This window comes from Lissotriton vulgaris, chromosome 3_1, assembly GCF_964263255.1.
Source record: "Lissotriton vulgaris chromosome 3_1, aLisVul1.2, whole genome shotgun sequence".
Taxonomy (NCBI): domain Eukaryota; kingdom Metazoa; phylum Chordata; class Amphibia; order Caudata; family Salamandridae; genus Lissotriton; species Lissotriton vulgaris.
In genome coordinates, this window is record NC_141689.1 from 542,633,245 (window position 1) to 542,655,789 (window position 22,545).

Genomic DNA, 22,545 nt, shown 5'->3' on the forward strand with positions numbered 1-22,545 from the left:
TGTTAGAAGGCATAAGGAGGCCAGAAATAAAAAGTGTTTTTAGTACTCTATGGCAGCAACTCAGGTCGAAAGAATGTGAAGTGATAATAAGCCTCTTACAAAGCCTAGAAGTGGTGGCCGGGTAACGTCGACCCAGTGCTATGCGGCCTGTTGCCGTGCAGGAAAGGGGAAAATGTGCACAAGCAAACATTAAGAGCACGGGAAGCAAAAGTGCTCCATGCAGAGTTTATTGTAATGAGCTGCTGCGAGGCTCCGACCGGGACAAATTACTCTGCAGATGATTGCCTGGTGGTGGATTCAAGTTTATAAATTGTGTTTATTGTTGTCAGGACAGTTGCCATCACCACACCGTGTGATTTAGCAAAAAGGGGTGACCCTGTGTCCCTCAGAACCTGGGTATATGTGATTAACAAACAAAATGGTTCTGTTGGGTAGTGAAAACAATTCCTTTGGAGGAAGCTGAGAACAGCTCCTAGATCTACAACAAGCAAAACACTCTCTGATATGTAAAGTTTTTATATGTATTAAAAACATGAAAAAAGAGACAATATACTGGAATTACTTCATTCCACTACATTACTAGTAAACACTTTAAATTCGTGAATGGTGACAGTAGTGATTAAAGTGACAAGTGCAATGTATATAGTGACACTTATATACACAACAATTATTTACAATAAAACCACACAGGGAGGGGACCGGGGGAAGGAAGAGAATGAGGTATTTTCTGTCGTTTATGAGGCCAGTCTTTTTAGGTTAGTATTCCAAGAAAAACCAAATGGTTAATGTCCAGGTTCCTGGAGTTTAGCTTGGCCAAGGTAAGAGCGTCAACGTTTTGACCCTAGTTGCGCCCTAATTGGTGGTCGCGGCGGGTCTTTATCAAGACAAAGGGGAAGGGAAACGGTCAAATGATGGGTTATTCCAGAGGGTCGCCCGTTGGTCAACCCTCGAAGTGGTATCAAACGCGGTCTTAATCCGCGGTGTGGTTCAGCGTTCTGCACACGAGCGCCAAACAAACTGTCCGTGAGTGATACTCGAACTAATGAGTTCAGGCTGGAAACGCTAACTATGTTCGTAACCAGGCAACCCAAATCGGGATTGAGGCTGGAGATGTTGAGGCCAATCAGAGAAGAGGCGCCTCTTCTCTGATTGGCCGCAACATCTCCAGCCTCAATCCCGATTTGGGTTGCCTGGTTACGAACATAGTTAGCGTTTCCAGCCTGAACCCATTAGTTCGAGTATCACTCACGGACAGTTTGTTTGACGCTCGTGTGCAGAACGCTGAACCACACCGCGGATTAAGACCGCGTTTGATACCACTTCGAGGGTTGACCAACGGGCGACCCTCTGGAATAACCCATCATTTGACCGTTTCCCTTCCCCTTTGTCTTTATAAAGACCCGCCGCGACCACCAATTAGGGCGCAACTAGGGTCGAAACGTCGACGCTCTTACCTTGGCCAAGCTAAACTCCAGGAACCTGGACATTAACCATTTGGTTTTCCTTGGAATACTAACCTAAAAAGACTGGCCTCATAAACGACAGAAAATACCTCGTTCTCTTCCTACCCCCGGTCCCCTCCCTGTGTGGTTTTATTGTAAATAATTGTTGTGTATATAAGTGTCACTATATACATTGCACTTGTCACTTTAATCACTACTGTCACCATTCACGAATTTAAAGTGTTTACTAGTAATGTAGTGGAATGAAGTAATTCCAGTATATTGTCTCTTTTTTCATGTTTTTAATACATATAAAAACTTTACATATCAGAGAGTGTTTTGCTTGTTGTATATCTAGGAGCTGTTCTCAGCTTCCTCCAAAGGAATTGTTTTAACTACCCAACAGAACCATTTTGTTTGTTAATCACCACACCGTGTGACATGCCAAGGAAACAAATTTCACACTTGTCAGCTTCCACCTGTGTGCAGTGAGCGTGCTTAGCCTTTACTTGTTGGCATACACCATACATAGACCAGTATAAAGGTATTCTCTCCATACACCGTGGTTTGCTTTGAGCTGATCTGACAGAAAGACATTGCATCATACAGCGAGTGGCAGTATGTGCCCCGTAGCCAAACACTAGTACAAAGTGAGCCATGCTGTTCAGTGTTTTGCTAAATGTGCTGATCCACTCACTAGCATTGTACACACGTATCTTTTAAGAAACTTTTGTATCCTTATATTATGTGAAAAAAACATTGTTATGTTTTAGATACCTCTTCATAAAACATGAAAACGAATTTTTTTGGTACACATAAAATCAAAAAAAAATTTCCAATTGACCTTCCCATCAATACGATTAATTTGATTAGATGGTACGAATGAAACAGGCCTTTTTTTAATTGCACATTCTGAGCATGATCCTATTGAAAGGCTTGCCTTTTAGTGGACATAAAAGGCACATCGAATGATCTACAAAGTGATGTACTTGATGGACGTTTCACTGATTTTAAAAGGCGCTGCAAAGCACCAGGGTGAGTGGCAAGCATGGTCTCCATATAGTCACCGAGGGGGGAACTATACACCACTAACAATACAGAGATTTTTTTGTCACTGCTGAAAGTAACTGTGATGCGTGCCTTTCTTAGGGAGTTGCATGCAGGGGTTTTCTAAGAGAACCGTCCCCCGTATGTTAACTCCCATCTTCTTCGGCAGTCCATTTGCATTACATTTGCAGCAGTTCACTCACCCCTCAGTGGCATAAATGCTGATTTTGTATGCCAAGGCTTGGACTTTCATGCAACATGTAGGTTCTGTGTACCTGTTCTGGAACCTAGTGAATGGTTATGTAATGTTGTATGTTCCCCCCACAGGATGCTCTGACACAGGTAGGTGGTTTACTCCGTTTATTATCTCTATTTCTGCAAGTTACTCGCTAAGGGCGCCGAGCGTCTAACAGTTTGCGCTCCGGTCGCCAGCTCCGTCTTTCTCTCTTTGCGCCTTTCACTTTTTCCCGCTTCTGCGCATGCGCGACTACTCCGCTCTAGTCTACGGCGTCACGCGTCATCACGTGTACGCCGGTAGACTAGAGCGCACACCACATATCTCCCCCCTTTACCAAACATCACATAAAACATTTCCCCCCAACCCAGTGTCCTCCAACTGTGAACATAGTCTATGTGGGGCACCGGGGGTTGGCACCAAGCTAGTGTCCGTCCATCACAAAGTCATTATAACGAGAGGGCACCACAACTGCCCTTCCGCTGCGGGTGTGTCTTACCGGCATGTTCTCTCTCGCCTCCGTCTCTCCATGGGACACCCCAGCTTCTCTCACATCTGTTCCCTGCTCCGCCGTAGCTTGTATTCCTCCTCCGTCATTCGGCCTGGCTCTCAGGGCCTCTTCATTGTCCTCACCTGCATCTTCCCTTTGGTTGTCCGAGTCGAACTCAGGAAGAGGTCTACCCTCCTGGTGATCCAAGCATCTCTCGACTTCCTCGGCCTTGGGCCAGACCAGTATTTTGTTGACCCTGGCCATGCGGTCTTGCGACCAGACCTTGCTGTCACTGAGGAGAGCCGCCCTGCCGCGCACCTCCTTGACTTGTAGCGGCTGCCTGACTTTGCTTTCGCCCTTCCTCTGTAGGGTGGGGAGTTTGATCCTAACCCACTCCCCTTCCTCCAGCGCCGTTTCCTTCACGCTGCGTCTCTTGTTGTAGTGTGCTGCGTAAATCTTCTGGGCCTTCTCCAGATTGTGCTGCACCACGGCTGGGGACCACTTGCTGGTGATGGTCTTCTCCCTCCATACCACGTTGTCTCGGGTGAAGGGGTGCCGTCCTCTCAACACTTGGAACGGACTGTACCCCACTACAGAGGGCGTTATCCGGTAGGCCCAAATCATGTTCATCATCTCCATCTCCCAGTCCTTTCCTTGCGATATGGCTGCCTGGATGGAGCCCATGAGCACTCTATTGAACCTTTCGACTTGGCCGTTGCAGGCCGGATGGTACACGGCCGTGTGTCTCACCTCGATCCCATTCCTTTTCATGTATCTTCCCCACTTGTCCGATACAAATTGCGGGCCATTGTCGCTGAGGATTGTTTTGGGAATTCCTTCTCTGAGGAACACCCCAGTCAGGAACTTCAGGATCGTGTCTGTGTCCATCGCATCCTGTATGTCCACCTCTGGCCACTTGGAGTATTTGTCTATTAATACACAGATGTACTTGTTTACTCCTCTACTGTCCAGGACGGGCCCCAGGATATCTATTGCCACATCCTCCCAAGGGCCATGCGGGGTGTCGAACTTCCCCAGAGCGGGTCTGAGAGGGCGGAGTACCTTGTCCGCTCCTTGGCACTGTCCGCACTCCCGCACTTGTCTCTCGATGTGGGCATCCATTCCTGGCCACCAATACATCTGTTTGACCAATGCCTTGGTTTTCACTATGCCCAGATGCCCCTCGTGGAGCACTTTCAGCAGTCGGGGTATCAGCGTCACTGGTGGCACCACTCTTTCTCCTCTGTACAAGAATATCCCCGAGTCACTCAGGGACAATTCTTCTCTCATCTCATAGAACCGTCGGACGCCCTCCGATAGCTTCTTCTTGTCCGGCCACCCTTCGGTGAGATGTCTCTTTACGTCCATCTTCTCCTCATCGAGCCCATAAGCCGCCTGCCATTCCTGCGCACTGATGGATGACTCATGATCCTCCATGCTAGCGACCATCTCCTCTGTGTCCGGACTCTCTCCCGGCGCTTCCTCCATGGCCGATGCCCGGCTGAGATAATCAGCCACCCTATTCTGCGTACCTGGAAGGTATTCCACGTCGTACGTATAATCAAGCAGCTTCAGGGTCATTTTTGCTATTCTCGGGGTGGCTGTGTCGTGACCAGATGACGTCAATACTTTGATGAGAGGCTTGTGATCCGTCTGGAGTCTGAATCTCGTGCCCCATATGAACTGGCGAAATTTGCTCAACGCCCACGTGACCGCCAGCATCTCCTTTTCAATCACGCTGTACCTCTGCTCCGTCGGGGACAGCGCCCGGGATGCGAAACTGATGGTTTCTTTTGTTCCGTCGTCCCTTTCCTGCGCTAAGACAGCCCCCAAGCCCTTGTCGCTTGCGTCTGTCGTTACCATAGTCTTGCCCGTGGGGACATACCCCTGCAGTGGAATTGCATGGCTGATGCAGTCTTTAATGGACTCAAATTCTGCCTGGGCCTCCTTATCCCATTCGAATTTTGTATTGTGCCTGGTCAGTTGTCTCATCCTGTGCGTTCTTGTGGCAAAATGTCTAACAAACTTGCTGTAATACTCGGCCATTCCCAGGAATGACCGCACTTCCTCTTTGGTAGTTGGGGCTCTGGCGTCCTTGATTGCCCTCACGTTTTGCTCCTTCGGCGAGATACCGTGTGTTCCTATCTCGTGCCCAAGGTAGGTCACTGAGCGAGACCCAATCCTGCACTTGCTCCATTCTGCCGTCATTCCTTTGCCTTGCAGCACTCCCAGCACTTGGTGTAGTTTTCTGTCGTGATCTCCCTTGTTGGAGCCCATCACTAGGATGTCGTCTTGGAAGTATTGCACTCCCGCGATGTCCTTAAACAATTTATGCATCAGCTTCTGGAAAACGGCCGCAGCAGACGCCAGGCCGAAGGGCATTCTCCTGAATTGGTAGCATCCGAAGGGCGTTATGAACGCTGTGTACTTCCTGCTCGACGGGTGGAGTTCTATCTGGTAGTATGCAGATGTGAGGTCTATGGTGGAAAAATGGTTAATACCTTTTGTCTTTGCTAGCATCTCCTCTATTCTGGGGAGCGGGAACCTCTCCACTATGAGGTTTTTGTTAAGCTCCCTCAGGTCCACACAGAGCCGGACCTTGCCATTGGGCTTTTTTACCACCACCAAGGGCGATAGCCATTCTGCACTGTCCACTGGCTCGATGATATCCAGTTCTTCCAACTTCCGTAGTTCCTGGCGCACTGCCTCACTTGTGGATATCGGTATGTTCCGGACCTTATGCACTACCGGCACTGCTCCTTCCTTAAGAACTATTTTGTGCACAAATTTGTCCAGTTTGCCAACCGTGCCTTCAAACACTTTGGGGTATGCTGCTTTCCAGTCTTCCTCCCGCGAGAGGGGCCATTCATCTGTGAGCAAGATCTGTTCTTTCCCTCCCGGATTGAGTATTATGCCAAGGGCACCTGCGTCTCTCCATCCTAGGACGGATGGGCCCTTTTCCGCTACATACAGGGTGCACGTGGCCGATCTTCCTCTGAATTCGAACTCCAGGTCTTTGCATCCTACCAATGGAATGGAATTCTCGGTATACGAGATGGGTCTGATGTCCGGCGGCTCCAGATCGGGTCCTAATACCGGCGCGAAATCCTCTTCCCATATCGATCTTTGCACTATGGTCCAGGGGGATCCAGAGTCCACGGCCACATATACCTTGACGCCCCCAATGCGCATATCGGTGCGTGGCTTATCCCTTCTCTTCCCGGATACGTCCAGCACTTGATCCTCTATGCATAGTACCAGATCGTCTTCTTCCTGGTCCTCTTCTTCACTCACGTTGGCTGCGGCCGCTTCGATGCACTTGACTGTGGACTTCGTCCCTTTCTTTCGGCAGACCTTTTCAAAGTGACCGTTCAACCCGCAAAATGAGCACCTGGCGCGAAACGCGGGACAACGCCTATCCTGGGCCGCGTGCGCTGCACTGCCGCATCGGTAGCACGCAAATTTTGTTCCCTGGCTGGGGCGAGGCAACTGCTTCCCCGGCCCTCTTGTGTCCCTCTTCGGGTCTCCGTAGGTGCTTTAGGGCTTGCTGGATTGTGGCGCCTCGTCGATTTTGTTGATCATCGGTCTCGGCCCGCTTTCTCTTTTCGCCGCGTCTGCGCCCCTCTTCGACATTTCTGCCTTCTTGACCATTGCTACCACTTCTTTCAGGGTTGTTTCATTCATCGCCCACAGCTTGTCTTGGACTGCTCTACTGGTGGTGTGCATCACTATTTGGTCCTTGATGTATTCATCCTGCAGGTTCCCGTACCTACACGTGATTGCTAGCCGGCGGAGTGCTGCCACATAGTCATCAATGGACTCTCCTGCCTCCTGTTTTCTCTGTTGGAAGTTATAGCGGTCTATTGAGACACAAACTGCTGGGCGGTAATGACTGTCCAGATCGTCCAGTGCGTTCACAAAGACGTCCGTCTCGTCTGCACCCCTCTCTTTGGGCACCAGATTCTTAAACACCCTGACCCCTTCTGGGCCTAAGTTGTGGAGCAACAGCCTCTTTTTTCTTTCCGGCTTGTATTCCCCTTCGCTCTCATCCTCCAGGGCTTCAATGTAATTGAGGAAATATTCTTTCCAGTCTTCCCATTTAAGTTGGGGTTCCCCTGGCCTGGTTAGGAATGGGACCGGTGCCATTAGGGCTGATGCCTGATTCGCCATTCTGGCTTCTCCTCTGGGTACTCCCTCCTGGGCCCTTTGGGTGGGTTCACCGGACGCTCCTGCGCTCCCTGCCGTGTCCCCGTGACCCCTTGGGCTACCTGGGGTATTATCCCTCGTAGTGTGCGCTGTCTGCACTGTTCTCCCCCCTTCTTCTGACTTAGGGGTGTCTCCCTTGGTTGCCAGGTTGCTGCCTGGGGGCTCCCGGTGTCCTGGTTCACACTGACCTGGCTAATGCTGTTGGTGTTTAGCTCCTGGTCGTGCTGCTGCGCTGCTGCCACGCCCTTGCTTTTCCTTGCAGATCCTGTGCCCTCCTGGCTCGTGGCCGTGGTTGTGGGGAGTTTTGCTTTCCTTGCCGTCGTCCCTGCACCTGGTGGTGTCCGGGTCCCAGCCTCGTCGCCACTGTAATGTTGTATGTTCCCCCCACAGGATGCTCTGACACAGGTAGGTGGTTTACTCCGTTTATTATCTCTATTTCTGCAAGTTACTCGCTAAGGGCGCCGAGCGTCTAACAGTTTGCGCTCCGGTCGCCAGCTCCGTCTTTCTCTCTTTGCGCCTTTCACTTTTTCCCGCTTCTGCGCATGCGCGACTACTCCGCTCTAGTCTACGGCGTCACGCGTCATCACGTGTACGCCGGTAGACTAGAGCGCACACCACAGGTTACACCTTCTCTACACTGGCAACAGCTGCAAGATAAGTGAAACCGGCACCTGGCCTGTGGGAATGTACAGTCCCTGTCAAAGCACCGAGTTTACCATATTGAAGTGATACCGATTGTTAAGAGTTATACCACAAGATGTTCATTACACAATAACAAAAAAGGTCCAAATAGATTACTTACCAGGAATACTTTAAAAAAGGAAAATGTGCACTTTGTACTTGAATGTAATAATCCCTTCGAACTGAATTAGACCCTCCGAGCTGATAGGGCGTGGGTGCTCTGTGTTCTATTATTAACAAGGCTGGAGCCGGTGGTGCTGAACGGCCATCTTAAGGTCAGGCTCCCACCTTGAGGCCTCTCAAAAACATAAAAAAGCCTCCTGCGTAGAAAACAGTTACAAAAGGATTGCATTCCGTTTACAAGGCATGTAAAAGATAAACAAAAGTGTGATGAGGGAGTGTTCTTTTCAGATACAAACTATACCCGCTCGTATTGTAGAGGCACTGTGTCCAGAGGCAGGATATAAATTAAACCATCAGAATAGCGTAATGCCTCAATGTTCCTGTCCTGGACGTGCCAAACACAAAGACAGGGAAGAGAGGCATCCACTAGGAAGCAGCGAAGTTAGATAAGCAACCAAGCTGTCCAATAATGGTAATGGGGCAGACCCGGAGCCCTAAGTGTATGTCATTTATTGGAGAAGGCTGTCTGTAGTCCAGTTCTAAGTAAATACATTAAATAATTTATAAAAATATAAACGAATAAATAAAATCTCTCTAAACTAAAAATCTTAATTTACCTGACAAATATGCCAAGCTTCTTATAGGAAAGCCAGTTGACAGAAATACCCAGCTTAGTTTCATGTTGTGATTGCTTGAAGTACAGCATGTCAATGCTTGCTATGTGTGAAACATTAATTGCAACTAACTTCTTTTTATTGTGCTTTTAGGCAAACGTTTTCTTCTGTCGTCTGCATATGGTGATCCTCTAAGATGGGAGGAAAGAGAAAAGGATCTCCATAATTTAGGTAGGTGCTATTGCTTGCTTTGCTGTACTCAAATGTTAGATACTTGATTGAGGGGAAGAAGATGATAAAGCTATTTGAAAATATGTGGTCCTTTTTGGGTGGTCTAGTTTATTCCGTGATAAAAATGAGTTGTTTATTTATGTAGAAATGTAATCTGCTCTGTTCTGTATTACACAAGGGATGGTCGAACTTCGGTAGCACCTTGGTATTGAGAAAGATTTTCATCTGCCCCTTTTGCCTTGCTAAGCAGATCGTCCGTTTTTGTTTTTTTTACCTGTGACCAGGGTAATTTTTGGTCTACGGGTAAATCCCAGCAGAGTTTAATTCTACCTTTTGCCTCCCTGGAATCGATTTTGCGGAATTTCCTTTCCAGGCAATAAGTGTTGCAGTTCTGATTGTTCTGAGGGATGCTTAGGTCTCATGGTTAGCTTATGGTTGCTCTGGATTATAACTGATTAAGACCCCCCCCAGGGAAACTGTAAAATCCACCTTTCCTTTTATTTGCTCCTCATTTCTCTTTAGACACTACAATACCCTGACATTGAAACACCTCTCTGTCTCCACAGCCCACATCACGGTTTTGCTTGAATTCTGAAGATGGGGCCCTTTCTCCTGGTAGTCCTATCTTGACCCTCTGTCTGCTCAGCAACCACTCCAGTAACCTTCCGCCTACCTCGTAGTCTTGTACCTGGCAACTCCAAGTAGGCCTGCCTACATACTGTTCTCAGGCATCATTCTACGGGTCTACGTGTTCTCCAGAGTTATCTACTTTGTACTTTGAGATGGCTGTGGTATGGTAGGCCAAGAAGGGTGACAAACACCAGATCGGTTGGCTACTCTGAAGTCAGACGACAAATTACATAAACAGGAAGGACTTGACAGCCTTGAGAAGGATTAGTAATTAGTGTAAGCTGTAGATCCCAAGTGGAAGGGCATTGCTTTTTAAACATATTTTATCATGTATGTGATAATGAGATAGAGAGGCAACCTGAAGCAAGTAGCACAGTTGTAGTATAAAGAGCAGTTCATAGTAAATCGACAGTCACTAATGCCAATCTATTCACCTATTTCAGTTCCAGAGATTGACATTTAACTGAGATAGGACATATAAAACCAGATGTTTCTGTATCTTTTCCATGTACCGATGGCTTTCATAATGGTCCTCTCAAATTGAAACATTTTTATAAGAAATCCTTTCTATCCCTGCCATTGAGATGACTCTTGCTCTGTCTAGTGGAGTGCATTTATTTTGCAGGGGAATTGAAGTTACCTTAGTTCGTCTTAGAGCAATAGGAAAAGCTTTAGGTTAAACTACTTCACTGATAGTGTGAAGATTATCTTGCCAAATTCCCAAGTGCTGGAAAACGATAATCACGGGGTGGGTGGAGAACCATCTTTACAACTCTGATAACACAAAGATGATGTATGTGGACGCACTTTGTAGCTCAAAGCTAATAACATTTTGACTTTAAATAAAAACAACAGGTGAGACCATTATTTTGATATGTACATTATAAAGCATGGGGAAAATTATTAAGCACATTTTTGAATATCAAAGTCTTGTACTAAATGAATTGTCCTGTTCTCAATATTTCATAGATGTTAGGCAGCATACTATCCCAAAACGAGGTCTCATTAAGTAGGAGCCAATATTTGTTGAATTCATCAAATATGTATCCATATGTTTATTGCAGAGTGAGTTGGATTCGAACACAGCAGCCTGAATAGTCAAGAAATGTCACTTTAGTGGAGTTTGTCTATTTCAAAAACACTTATAACACTATCCACACTCCTAGTTTTAAAATAGGTAAACAAATGTCTAATTTATGAGGCACAACATGAACTCATTAAAACCTCGGGGAACAGATAAATCACTTTAAATTGTCAAAGTGTTTCCTCCTCTCATCTAGTGGATTGCTTGCTTTATGTGTGACTTAAAGTCACAAGCATTAGGTATTCAGGAGTGTGGAATTCCTATCAACCGACCTCCAGGAAATGCTGCTTGACATCAAGAACAAGTTTCCACGTTTATTTTGTCCACTAAAGAAGTAGTTCTAACCCCCAGCAAAACCAGTGGCCTAGCAAGGTCAGGTGGTACCCGGTGCAGAAAATTTCTTGTCACCCCCGGCTTGACAAAGTGGCAAAAATATGTGCTTAAAACACATATTTTTGCCATTTTGTCGCCCCCTCTGTGATTCCACTTGTCACCCCCGGCTTTGCAAAAATATGTGCTTAAAACACATATTTTTGCCATTTTGTCACCCCCTCTGTGATTTCACTTGTCACCCCCGGCTTCGCAAAAATATGTGTTTAAAACACATATTTTTGCCATTTTGTTACTCCCTCAATGAAGACACCTGGGGCGGTCCGCACCCACAGCGCCTCCCTTCCTACGCCACTGGGCAAAACAAACTATTTGGCTGACAGTTTATAGTACAACAGTATGGATCTGTGAAAGAATATTGTTTGCCACTAAGGCAAGGCTTATATTCATATGTCATCATCATCATTAACTTTATTCGGTCATTAAGACCATCAAAGTGCATAAGCGTGCAAAAGTATGGTAAATAAAACAACATTTTACATGATAAAATTGTAAGCTAAAATAGATGATATTATTCATACAACAACAAGCATATTATAACCCGAGCCATTAAGGAATATAAGCAAATTTTAAAAACTGGCTTCCGAGGTATTCAAACCATACAAGCTAAAAACACATAGAAAATACAAAAAGTGCTGGTGCATAATTGTTAGAAGTGCAAAGTAGCTCAGTTCTTTATAGTATGTACATGGGTCATAAAATTCCATGATCATAACACATCCGGTGCAAACTAAACACTTTATGAAAAGTAATACTTAGTCAGATGATATGCTCAATTCATTTTAGCTTCTGCCTCCTAATGAACCAAAATCTCCCCAGGAATTTGGCCATTGCACATACTATTAGTGGCCTTGTATCTGTCCCGAGGATGCGTAGAGCCTCATATGTGTAGGTTGTTTAATTTTCTATATATGAATCATTAATGTAAAGCCTTCACTGTCAGAGAAAGCACACTAAAGATATGCATTGAGTTTGCTTGCATTACTGAGAGGGGGTTCAGTATAAAAACATACACAAGTTTGCAAAATTACACAACTTGAAACTATTTATATTGCCGTCAAAATATTTCCAGGATATATGCAAACATGTGCATACGCGTGAAAACAACATTTGTAATAGTTTACTTTCAAAATAAAATGTACATTTAAAAAATGCCACGTGAAAAATTGATTTGTTAAATTATTGAGCAACTTTGAATACCATTTCTCAGAGGAATTATTTAGTAAAAGGTGTTTGACACATGCCAGTAATAAAAAAAAAAGATTAATATTGAAGAATCAGTTTAAAACCATTGCGGGCAACATGAAAATAAGTTAGATTCTGATTCTTAGATAAAGTAGCAAAAGTTCATCAGCAAGTATGTATTCTCTGCCGGTCCGGGGCTCTTGGTTGTCCGATGATTTCAGGGATTGGTTCAAGTACAGAAAAAGTTTTGGAATACATAAAAATACATATTTTGAAATTCGTTTGTAGTTAACCTACGTACATTAAAGATACAAAGGATCTACTTCAGAAAATGTATGACATTCCATGGAATCCAACCTACATCCTGGTTACTATGGATGAGTAGATTCTACATACGATTATGGCTCATGATCAGGGCATCAAAGCATTAGAAAGTTTTTTGTATATGAAATAAGCTGGTTATTAGCAACATATACAGATGCTTATTGATTTGACTAAATGTGTGCTCCTAAACATTTTTTTTTTATCAAGACCAGTTGTACCACGAATGAAAGGGACTGCTTTGGGTTCTTGCTGTGCGCCTTCATATACAAATATTTTCATGTGGTGGTTTGAAAAAAGTTATGCTTGGAATGAGGATTTGTATAACACTGAAGACAAAACTTCCTTTGGGGAAGATACAGTGAAGCTTTACACTGGCACCATCGATGAACTCATCAAGCGCCATACCTTTTCGAATGAGAATGAGTATAATATAAGGCTTAACATTGGTATATCATCCTGATGAAGTGGTCTTTTTTGAGAATATGGAATTGCATTCTAGATTTTTTTAGGTGCCTCTTGCAGGATTTTTATAATAGTTACTTGTGTAATGATAGTAAGGTAACTATCATTTAGAGACCACCTAGTGCTGGACATAAGCTCTTTACACCTTTTTTCAATGTTTGATCAGATCTACAGATTGCCATTATGGAGATGTATATTTCTGCTTGGACTGGAAAGATTGCTTATCTTTTGCTGCACTCTCTATAGAACTCAGTGCTACATGAAAGTCACAATTGAGAATTCTAGGAGGGTTTGTTATGTTATGTTAGTATGTATTTATTAAGCGCTCGTACGCCTGGGGGCTTCATGGCGCTATAGAAGAGAACACAACACAGCAGTTAAAAGATGGTAATAATAAAACTCAGCAATAAGCCTGTGAGAATAGCCAGGTTTTAAGGGAGTGTCGGAAGCTAAGAAGGTTACCGCTCAGTTTCAATTGAAGGGGAAGGGAATTCCAAAAGGTGGCTGCGAGATGGTCAAAGCAGCTACCACCTAGGCGCTTCCTTTTGTAAGATGGAACAATCAGTAAAGATTTTTGAGCGGAACGAAGATTTCGGGATGGATTATATCTGAGAAACAGATCTTTGTAAATTTAGGGCCTTGTAAAGATTTAAATAGGGTGCACCCTGTTTTAAATGCGACTCGCTGCGCAACAGGCAGCCAATGTAAGTGTTTCAACCCAGGTCTAATAGATTGCCTTTTTGGAAGTCCCAGAATCAGTCTAGCAGCCTGATTCTGGACCAGCTGAAGACGTTTTAACTCTCCAATTTGGAGCCCCAAATAGAGACTATTGGAGAAATCCAGTCGAGACAGGACCAAGGCAATTATGACCTGGATGAGGGCGGCCTGTGAGAGAAAGCAGGCTATTTTTCTTATTTTTTTTAATTGAAAGAAACTGGAGGAAACTACCGCGCCTACCTGTCTTTTCAGAGAGAGGTCCTCGCTAATTAATACTCCCAGGCTTTTAACTGAGGGCGATCTAGAAGGTGGAGCCCCCATGCTAGATGGCCAAAAGCATGGGCTCCAACTTAATACGCTCTGCCCAGGCAAGGCCAATTCAGTCTTGCCTGGGTTGAGTTTCAGATGGTTACAACTCATCCAACCCTGGATATGTGACATGGTGTTTTGGAATTCCTCCACCGAGTCCTTGGTGTTCAAAGGGAAGATGAGTTGCAGATCATCTGCATAGTTAAAGATGGTAACTTTCGCATTTCTTAGGGAGTACAGTAGCGGGCGCAGGTACAAATTAAAAAGTAAAGGTGACAAAGATGAGCCCTGAGGTACTCCACATGTGGTAGAAATAGTGGGGGCTGTAAAAGGGCCCAGTCTTACGGATTGAGTGCGGCCAGTAATAAATGAATGGATCCAGCTCAACGCAGGCCCCCTGAGGCCAGCTTGTTCGACACGGTTGACCAAGATGGTATAATCAACCGTGTCGAATGCTGCCGAAAGGTCCAATAAAACCAGGGCCTGGTGAATTCCGTTGTCCGCATTCCGCCTCAGGGTATTTTGTACCGCCAAGATGACTGCTTCAGTTGAATGACACGAACGGAAGCCGGCTTGGTTGGGTTCAAGGTATTCTGTTTCTTCTATGAATTTAGACATGTTTGCACAGACGTGAGCCTCCAGTAACTTAGCACTATGAGGCAGCAATGATATAGGCCTATAATTTAGCGGGTCAAGCGGGTCTGCTCCAACTTTCTTAATCAGGGGGATAAGTAAGGCCTTTTTAAGGTTATTGGGAACTTTACCCTGTAGAAGTGATCCATTTAATAAAGGAAGCACACCCTCAGGGATAACTGTTCCCACCTCTCTCAAGATGTGCGGGGGGCAGATATCATCAGGTGAACCCGATTTGACCCTGGTAAACAGCTTGGACAGGGTGTTACCATCGATAGGGGGAAAGGATTCCAGCGTAAAAGAGTTATGGTACGCATCATCCAGAAGGGGGGGGGGCAGAGCAGTAGAAATGCTTTGTTTTATGGTGCAGATTTTATTAAGAAAAAAAGAGTTCAATGAGTTGCAGAGGTCCTGAGTAGGAGTGACCAATGGAGTAGTTCTGTCACTACCACTAAGACCATCTACAATATTGAACAGTTCTCTTGATTTATTATGAGAGTTCAGGATTTTCTCCGAGAAATAGTCAGTTTTATGTTTTAGGACAAGTTTCTGATAGTCCTTGCGGGCCTTACAGTAGTTGGCTTTATCTTGTGCCAAATAACCAATTCGCCATTTCCGCTCTTTTTGACGGACTTCCAGTTTTTGAGACTTCAAGTGTGGGGTAAACCACTTATTTGCGTCATTAGGGCGGGAACGGGGAATATTAGAACAAGGGGCATGTATGTCAGCTGCTTGACGTAACCAGTTGGAATAGGCTTCTTCGATGCCATCAATGTCCTGGGCCATGGGGGGAAGAGACGACGCCAGAGTATCCAGAAAAGCTGAGATGTCAGTGTTCTTCCATATTCTAACTTTCCCACCAGTCTGGAAAGGCTGCTTTTTACTCTTCACAATGGCAAGTGTAAAGTGTATCAGAAAGTGATCCGTCCAAATGCAGGGAGTAATGGAACAAATAACCAGGGGGATATTCTGGGACCATATTTGATCAAGGCTATGCCCTTTTTCATGAGTTGGCAAGTGAATCTGTTGAATTAAGTTCAGATCTAATAATGCCTCTTTCAGCTCAGCTGCCTGAGTGTCTAAGGCACTGGCATCAAACCAAAGATTAAAATCGCCCAACAACACAATTTTTTTGTAATTGATTGTAAGGGGAGCTAGTTGTTCTGCCAATGATGCAGCAAACGTAGGCATAATTTGAGGGGGGCGGTAGATGAGGATCATTAGTAATGATCCACTGTCAGTGACCATTTTAAAAACAATATTCTCTGACCCTGTAAGGTCGAGGGATGATAGTAAAGAAAACTTATAAGTTTTGCGGATAATGGCTGCAACTCCTCCGCCCCTTTTATCAGCAGATCTATTGATATTTAAAATATAATAATCAGAAGGAACGGCCGCCAGAATATATGGTAAGGAGTCTGCGTTGAGCCAAGTCTCCGTGAGGAGCAAAATATCAGGTTGCTCAGTTCGTAGCAGAAGAAATATGTCCATATAGTGTTTGGCCATTGACCTAGTATTCAAATAATAACATTTGAGCGTAGTCTCTAGTTTTGCTGAGGGTTGAGGAGAAATGCGGGGGCTGGGATGCTTAACTTTGCCGACTATATAGTTGCTCCGCCTTTCATGCTTTTGCAGGCGTCAAAAGGGATATCAAAAGAAAAGATTTCTAAAGAAAACAGAGGCAGTGAAAAGGTGCAAGGGAAGCAAGATGAAAGGGATAAAGCGATGGGATTTGTAACATTCATACTACACAGCCTGGGCCGGAAAGGGAGACAGGATATTCTCTTTTTCAAAGGAGACACTGTCTGCCTGCACTGGACAGGCGATAACAGGTGAAATGTGTTGGGAGTGTGGTGCTCAGGGAAGAACTGCTTTGTGTGGTTTGCAGAGGGCACTAAAACAGGTACCTCTTAATCCACTGAGCTTGTTCCACCAGATGAACTATTACTAATAGAAAATGTCTGCTGCTCTCACCCCCCCTACTTCTGCACCCATGCACTCTCATATTAACCTTTAGACCATAGTTGAAGTACTTGTTTTACACTGTGTTTTTGTACTGTTTGCTTTCGCACATCTGGCACTATGCACAGATAGTTGTGGAGCCTGCAGTGTTCTGTGCTGCTTGTCTTGCATCAATCAATCAATCAATAAATCAGGATTAAGAAGTGCGGCTCATCCACTGTGAGGGTCTCAAGGCGCTGGAGTTGGTAGCTGTTTCCTTGAGTCCTTTTCTGAATTCCCGGAGCAATGCAGCATTCCTGAGGTGCAGGAGAATCATAGTTCCAGAATTTGATCTCCATGTGAGAGAAGGAGCATACTACGCTGTTGGATCGGCGAATCCAGGGGGGTGTCTGTGAGGAAAAGGGAGGCGGATCGCAGGTGTCTGGCTGGTTGGTGGATGGTCTTTCATTTGTTGATGGATGCTGGGCCTTCGTCGTGCAGGGCTTTGTATGCATTGGTTCCCTAAGTATACCTCACTTTTCTCATACACTACAGAGTATACACTGCTGTCTCTAAACCATGTGCAAATCAAAAACAGTACTTTGCCTGCCTAACTTAAATTTGTGTAAGTATGCAGTGTCAGACTCAAGTCACCACTAAGATCTGAATGTTTCTTGTAACCCACCAGTCTCCTTCCCTATTGAAAGTGCTGAGGGCATCCAAGACTGCACTCTGCAAAGAGAGCGAAGAGGGTGGAAGGGAGATAGGGATATGAGAGAAGGCACACAAGAGTTGCTACAAGTTTGAAGGGCTTTTAATCAGTTAGGCCCTGGGTGCACTGCCCGTTTATACGCACACCAGTATAGACTTGCTAATTATTAAGGTGCAAGACGGCGAGTGGACAACCCCTAAACCACTCAAATGGGAAGAAAGAAACTACCCCTACATGAACAAACTCGATTACCGTTGCACACAAGAGTTGCTATCAGTTTGTAGTCCCACAACTCCTTGGATGGAGGTCCTCTCGGGTTTTATGCAATCCCTTGCGAGTGCCAGCTTTTTTGTACTGTACAGAATACAAGACTACTGTTACCCTCTGTGCTTACATCAACTTAAAACACACACAGTCTTTTCCGTTTACAATGGATTTCACATAAATGGTACAATTTTACAGGAAAAACGCGTAAACAAGATTTACTGTAGTAGCTGATGCACTTTGGTAAACATTAAACTAATCAATGGCACAATACTATTATCTTGTTGGACCAAAAGGAATTGTCATGAGATTGTTCTTGTTCTCCTGTCCTTTCGCATTTTTTAATGCTCCACAGCTCCAAATATAGCATTGCTGTGGCCCAAGAAACAGTTGTTATGGTAATTCTTTGTTTAAGTTGGTTCAGGGGATAGTACAGAGGCCCAGAGCCCAAACAAGTAATAGCAAGCTCCCCATAGCTATAACTAACCTGAGGCCTTTGAAGACAGCACTGAGAGAGGTTAAATCATTCTAAGGATACAAGAATAATCTTTGAGGGACTGTTGCAGATGAAATTTCAAGTGCCTCAAACAGGGACAATATTTTTGACTATAACACACACTACTTAGAAGAGGGTCCAAGGGCTAGTTTAGCGACTCCACACTGGATACACGCCCCTCACAATAACCTGATTCACACAAAAAGTATCCAGGAGTCAAAAACACATTCTAATCACAGACAACATTTGGCATGACAAAAAGGGATTGTGACCTAAATATTAGATTGAACTAAGGCAACACGTGATACCATATAAACAAATGCACGTGCGACACATACCCAAGGTGAGAATTTTCCCATCAGTTGTCGATCTGTTCCACCACTTTTACATCATTTGGGTTCTCCTTACCCAGGAGTTAGTGTGCACACAGTCACACAAGTTGGAAAAGAGGACTGTGAGAGTAAGAAGACTCTACGCTTTATCTAATGAGTGGTGTCAGTTTGATGTTACAACTGAAAAAAGCAGTGCAAGTGAAATAATTAGTGAAGTGAATAAAATTAGGTGAAGTGAATAAAATTAGGTGTGACTGAGTAGAAGTAAAGGCTTTAATATTTTCTCTCAGCTCCCTAAACATAAAAACAATAGTGTGATAGCAGATTTGACAGAATATCCGCTCAGCGAGTGGTCAACATGTTTCTGCATACGAGGAAAAGCACCTCTGCATTCATCAGGACCTAGGTGTTGCTACTGCTGTTAAATATAGTGAACAAAATAATGATAAAAAGGAATCATATCACCTGTTCGTCAGGTACAGATCCTCCGCCACAATCCAATTTCTGTGGGGATAGCGCCTCACCTCACCTGGCTGCAGCTCAGGTAATTGAGGAGCACCGCTCTATCCGTCGGTGTCTCCGGGCGTTCCTCTGCGCTAGACTGGGGAGGCTAGAAAGGTTTTTGACTAGAGGATACCCAAAGAAGGTGCTATATATGGCACAACAGAGGATTACATGTCGTAAGTTTTCTATGTTTTTGATGCAATTGTGTTCCCTTCCACATAAAGTTCCACATCCATAAAACATATTTTATTTATAGAAGTTAATAAATTATTGAATGTGCTAACATGAAGATATTGAATAAAGTCTAGAAGGAAGTCCTAACTTTTGTCCAAAATAAAATATCCTCATCAATGAATTTTTCCCAGTGTAGGAGGATATGCTCTGTCGTGTCAAAGCGACCATGGGTCCAAATGTGCGACTTATTATTATTTTTTTTAAGTATATTTCTATTGGTATTTACATGTTACAGAGTACAGTGTGACATACAACAAATAACAAGTTTATCAGGCATTAACATAGGGCATTGCGGCTTTTGGTGGTGGTTGTGTTAGATTCTGTATGGGAGGTTGGTTTTACAGTCTTCTCGTGTCTGTCCCCCAGTTTTGGGCACATATAAATTGAACATTTAGGTTATTGCGGTTTGTCGCGTGTTTGGTTGATACATAAAACATTACACAGAACATAGAATTGTTGGGCGGTTGTTTGGTGTCAGGTTCTAGGGCCGTTGTGGAATTGTTTGGCTGGTTAGGTTCAGGATTTTGTGTTCTTCATGGCGGTTTGTATGGGTTTAGGAATATGTCTAGTTTTGGCCACATGCCTCTGTTGGGGTTCTTCCATGGTGTGTTCCTCAGTGTAGTGTTCTCTGCCCCTCTAAGAAATGTCACCCAATTCAGCCACCCTTTGAATGTGGCTTTGGTGGTATCTTTCTATTTGGCTAGTACGGTTTTGACTACTCTTGTCAGGAGGAAATCCAGGAGGTTTCTGTCCTGTTGTGTTGCTACGTCAGTGATGTGAGCTGTGGTAGTTGTGACGAATGTTTGATCTAGAGTGCAGCATATGGTTTTGTTGATGAAGCTGAACACTTTCCCCCAGAATTTGCTGACCTTACTGCAGTGATAGATGAGGTGTGCAAGGTCAACATTTTCTGTGTCACAGTTCCAGCATCTGTCGTTATCTCTCAGGCCCATCGATGCTAGACGCGCTGGTGTCCAGTATGCTTGGTGTAGGAGCCAGAATTTCGTTTGTGCTAACACCGGCAATATCATGTTTTTCGATGGGGCTGCCCAAAAGGATTGTAGTTCTTGTTCAGTGAGTTTAGAACCTAGCTGTGTTTCCCAATAGTCGGTGTTTTTGTTGTTGAGTCTGGTGGATACAGGACGCAGGAGTTTGTACAGGTGTGAGACCTGATGGCCTGTCTTGTTTATGGTTTCCATGTAGTGGAAGATTGAGGGTTTGTGCCTGGTTAGTTTTGATTTTGTTAGGGCTGTTTTGATTGCCAAGAAATTGTATAGTTCCATGTCCAAATGTGCGACTTTTAAAACCAGCTGACTTGTATATATAATGGAACCCATTGCCACCCTCCAGGACTGAAGAAACCACTGGCCATTATGTTAAAATGGACTGTCCTTTAAAATAATGGAGACTGTGTCCACTAGCATGTTAGTGTGTTCTAATAGTGTTCCATCCCTCCACAATAGGAATTTCTGTAGTGCTATAAGACGTTGTGTTCGAGAGCAGACATCCAAGGTTACAAATGCCAGATGATGTCAACCAGTTTGTTAAAAAAAATTAGTGCCCTGTATATATATTTCCTGAAGGTTTTGTACCAAAGGTTCCAAATAGATATGCACCTATTTTGAGATGTGTTCCATTGACGTGCTAATACGTGCCATAGTTGGTCTTCCTGGGGGGAAATAACTCAGGCTTGTGTACTTTCTGCTAAATGTATTTGCATGGAGAATTAAGATGCTGATTTAACAAGTATTTAAATTCCAAACACATGATAAGGAAGGAATCCCGCCGTGTCTAAGTTTTTTTCTATGATTTAGTTCACCTCTGACAAGTGGTTATGACGCAATTTGATGCAAGTCTGATTGCCAGTACTTGTCGGTTTATTTTCTAAATGTAGTCCATCTTGTTCCTAATATCGGGAACCTGTGTAAGATCCCCAGCTGCCGCCTTTTCGTGTAAAGTGCGGTTATGCTGAGGATGCTATGGTTTAGAAAACACCCCTTCCTCTAACCTGCAGAGGTCTTTGATCACTGCTCGCCCAGATCAGAAGGGAACTGGAGTCTGGACCAATGTAAGAGAGTAATGCGGATCCGTTGTAATCAGTGAACGTGAAGTACACATGGCGGTTACAGAAAGTAACATAACTTCGACTGCTGCGGGCTGCCGTTTCATTGTATTTTTGAACTCTGGCTGTATACCGGCACGCGCTGCGAGGAGGACAAGTCCGATTGCGGCACGGTTCAGCATGCAGGAGCTGCAGTTCTCCTCTCTGCCACAGCTCCCTGCTGGCATTGAATCCGCACTCTTGTTTTAAATGAATCTTACAATTGAGGAGAAGGCAGTCTCTGGAACCAGCAGAATGTTGAATCTTCCATTTACTTTTCTGCCTCCGAAAGTCATTCACAGATTTCAGTTGTGGCTCTCGACGTTACAAGTCAGTGTTCAGATTAAAGGGGGAGAAGGAAACTCCTAACTTTTTGTATTATTTGATAAGTACATGCAGTAATGCAGGCATATGGTATCCCCAACACTTAAACACTGATAGGAACAACGTCACTGACTTCAGTAATCTCTTCTGTTTGAACCACAACATCAAACTCATTGCACTCTGAGACGCGTGTACAGTCCTCCCACTCTCCATCAAGTTCAATTCAGAGCCTTCTGAAAGGACAGCTCTCTACTTTATCACCGCCAGGTGGCAGCACAGCCTTAATCACATCAGTTGGAGCATTGCATAGATCTTTGGCTTCTGGGGAAGGATGGTTAAAAAACACAATGTAATGATTTGAATGCGCATTGTAATACTTTACATCTGTGTTTTTATTACTGTGAAATCATTGATAGAAGTATCTTTGTGTCCCCCACGGACAAGGTAGACTCTAACATGTATGCAAAGTTAGAGATCAACATTCAGGTGCCTGAAGGTTTTGTGCTTTTTGGAGCACCTGTCTTTTGGGCGGTCTGTGACCAAGTTTTTTGGTAGAGACTGGACTTATGTTCTTTTTGAATGATGCATACATAGATTTATTGCACTTTTGAAGATGTTTTTGAGACCAATTCAATGCTGTGTGCTGTAGGTTTCAGTGATTTTTAGTTCTAGTGGAAACTTCTGACCGAAGTGCCGAAGGGAATATGGCGGGTTTAAGTCTTGTAGGGACTGTTGCAAACAAATGTCTGTACCCAGATCCCACCGAGACATTTGTTTGGGTTCAATCCACAATTTCAAGTCTTGCGGGGAGTGTGCCTGATGAATCTCAACCAC

At 44.5% G+C, this 22,545-nt stretch overlaps 1 protein-coding gene across 1 annotated transcript in view; it reads left to right on the forward strand.

Moving 5' to 3' along the window:
• The window catches only part of MRPS27 (mitochondrial ribosomal protein S27), a 393,507-nt gene that overhangs the window by 48,159 nt on the left and 322,803 nt on the right, over positions 1–22,545 (forward strand). Inside the window, exon 2 of the mRNA XM_086960802.1 lies at positions 8,992–9,069. Coding sequence (XP_086816928.1) covers positions 8,992–9,069 — 78 coding nt within the window. The remainder of the gene's footprint in view (positions 1–8,991; positions 9,070–22,545) is intronic.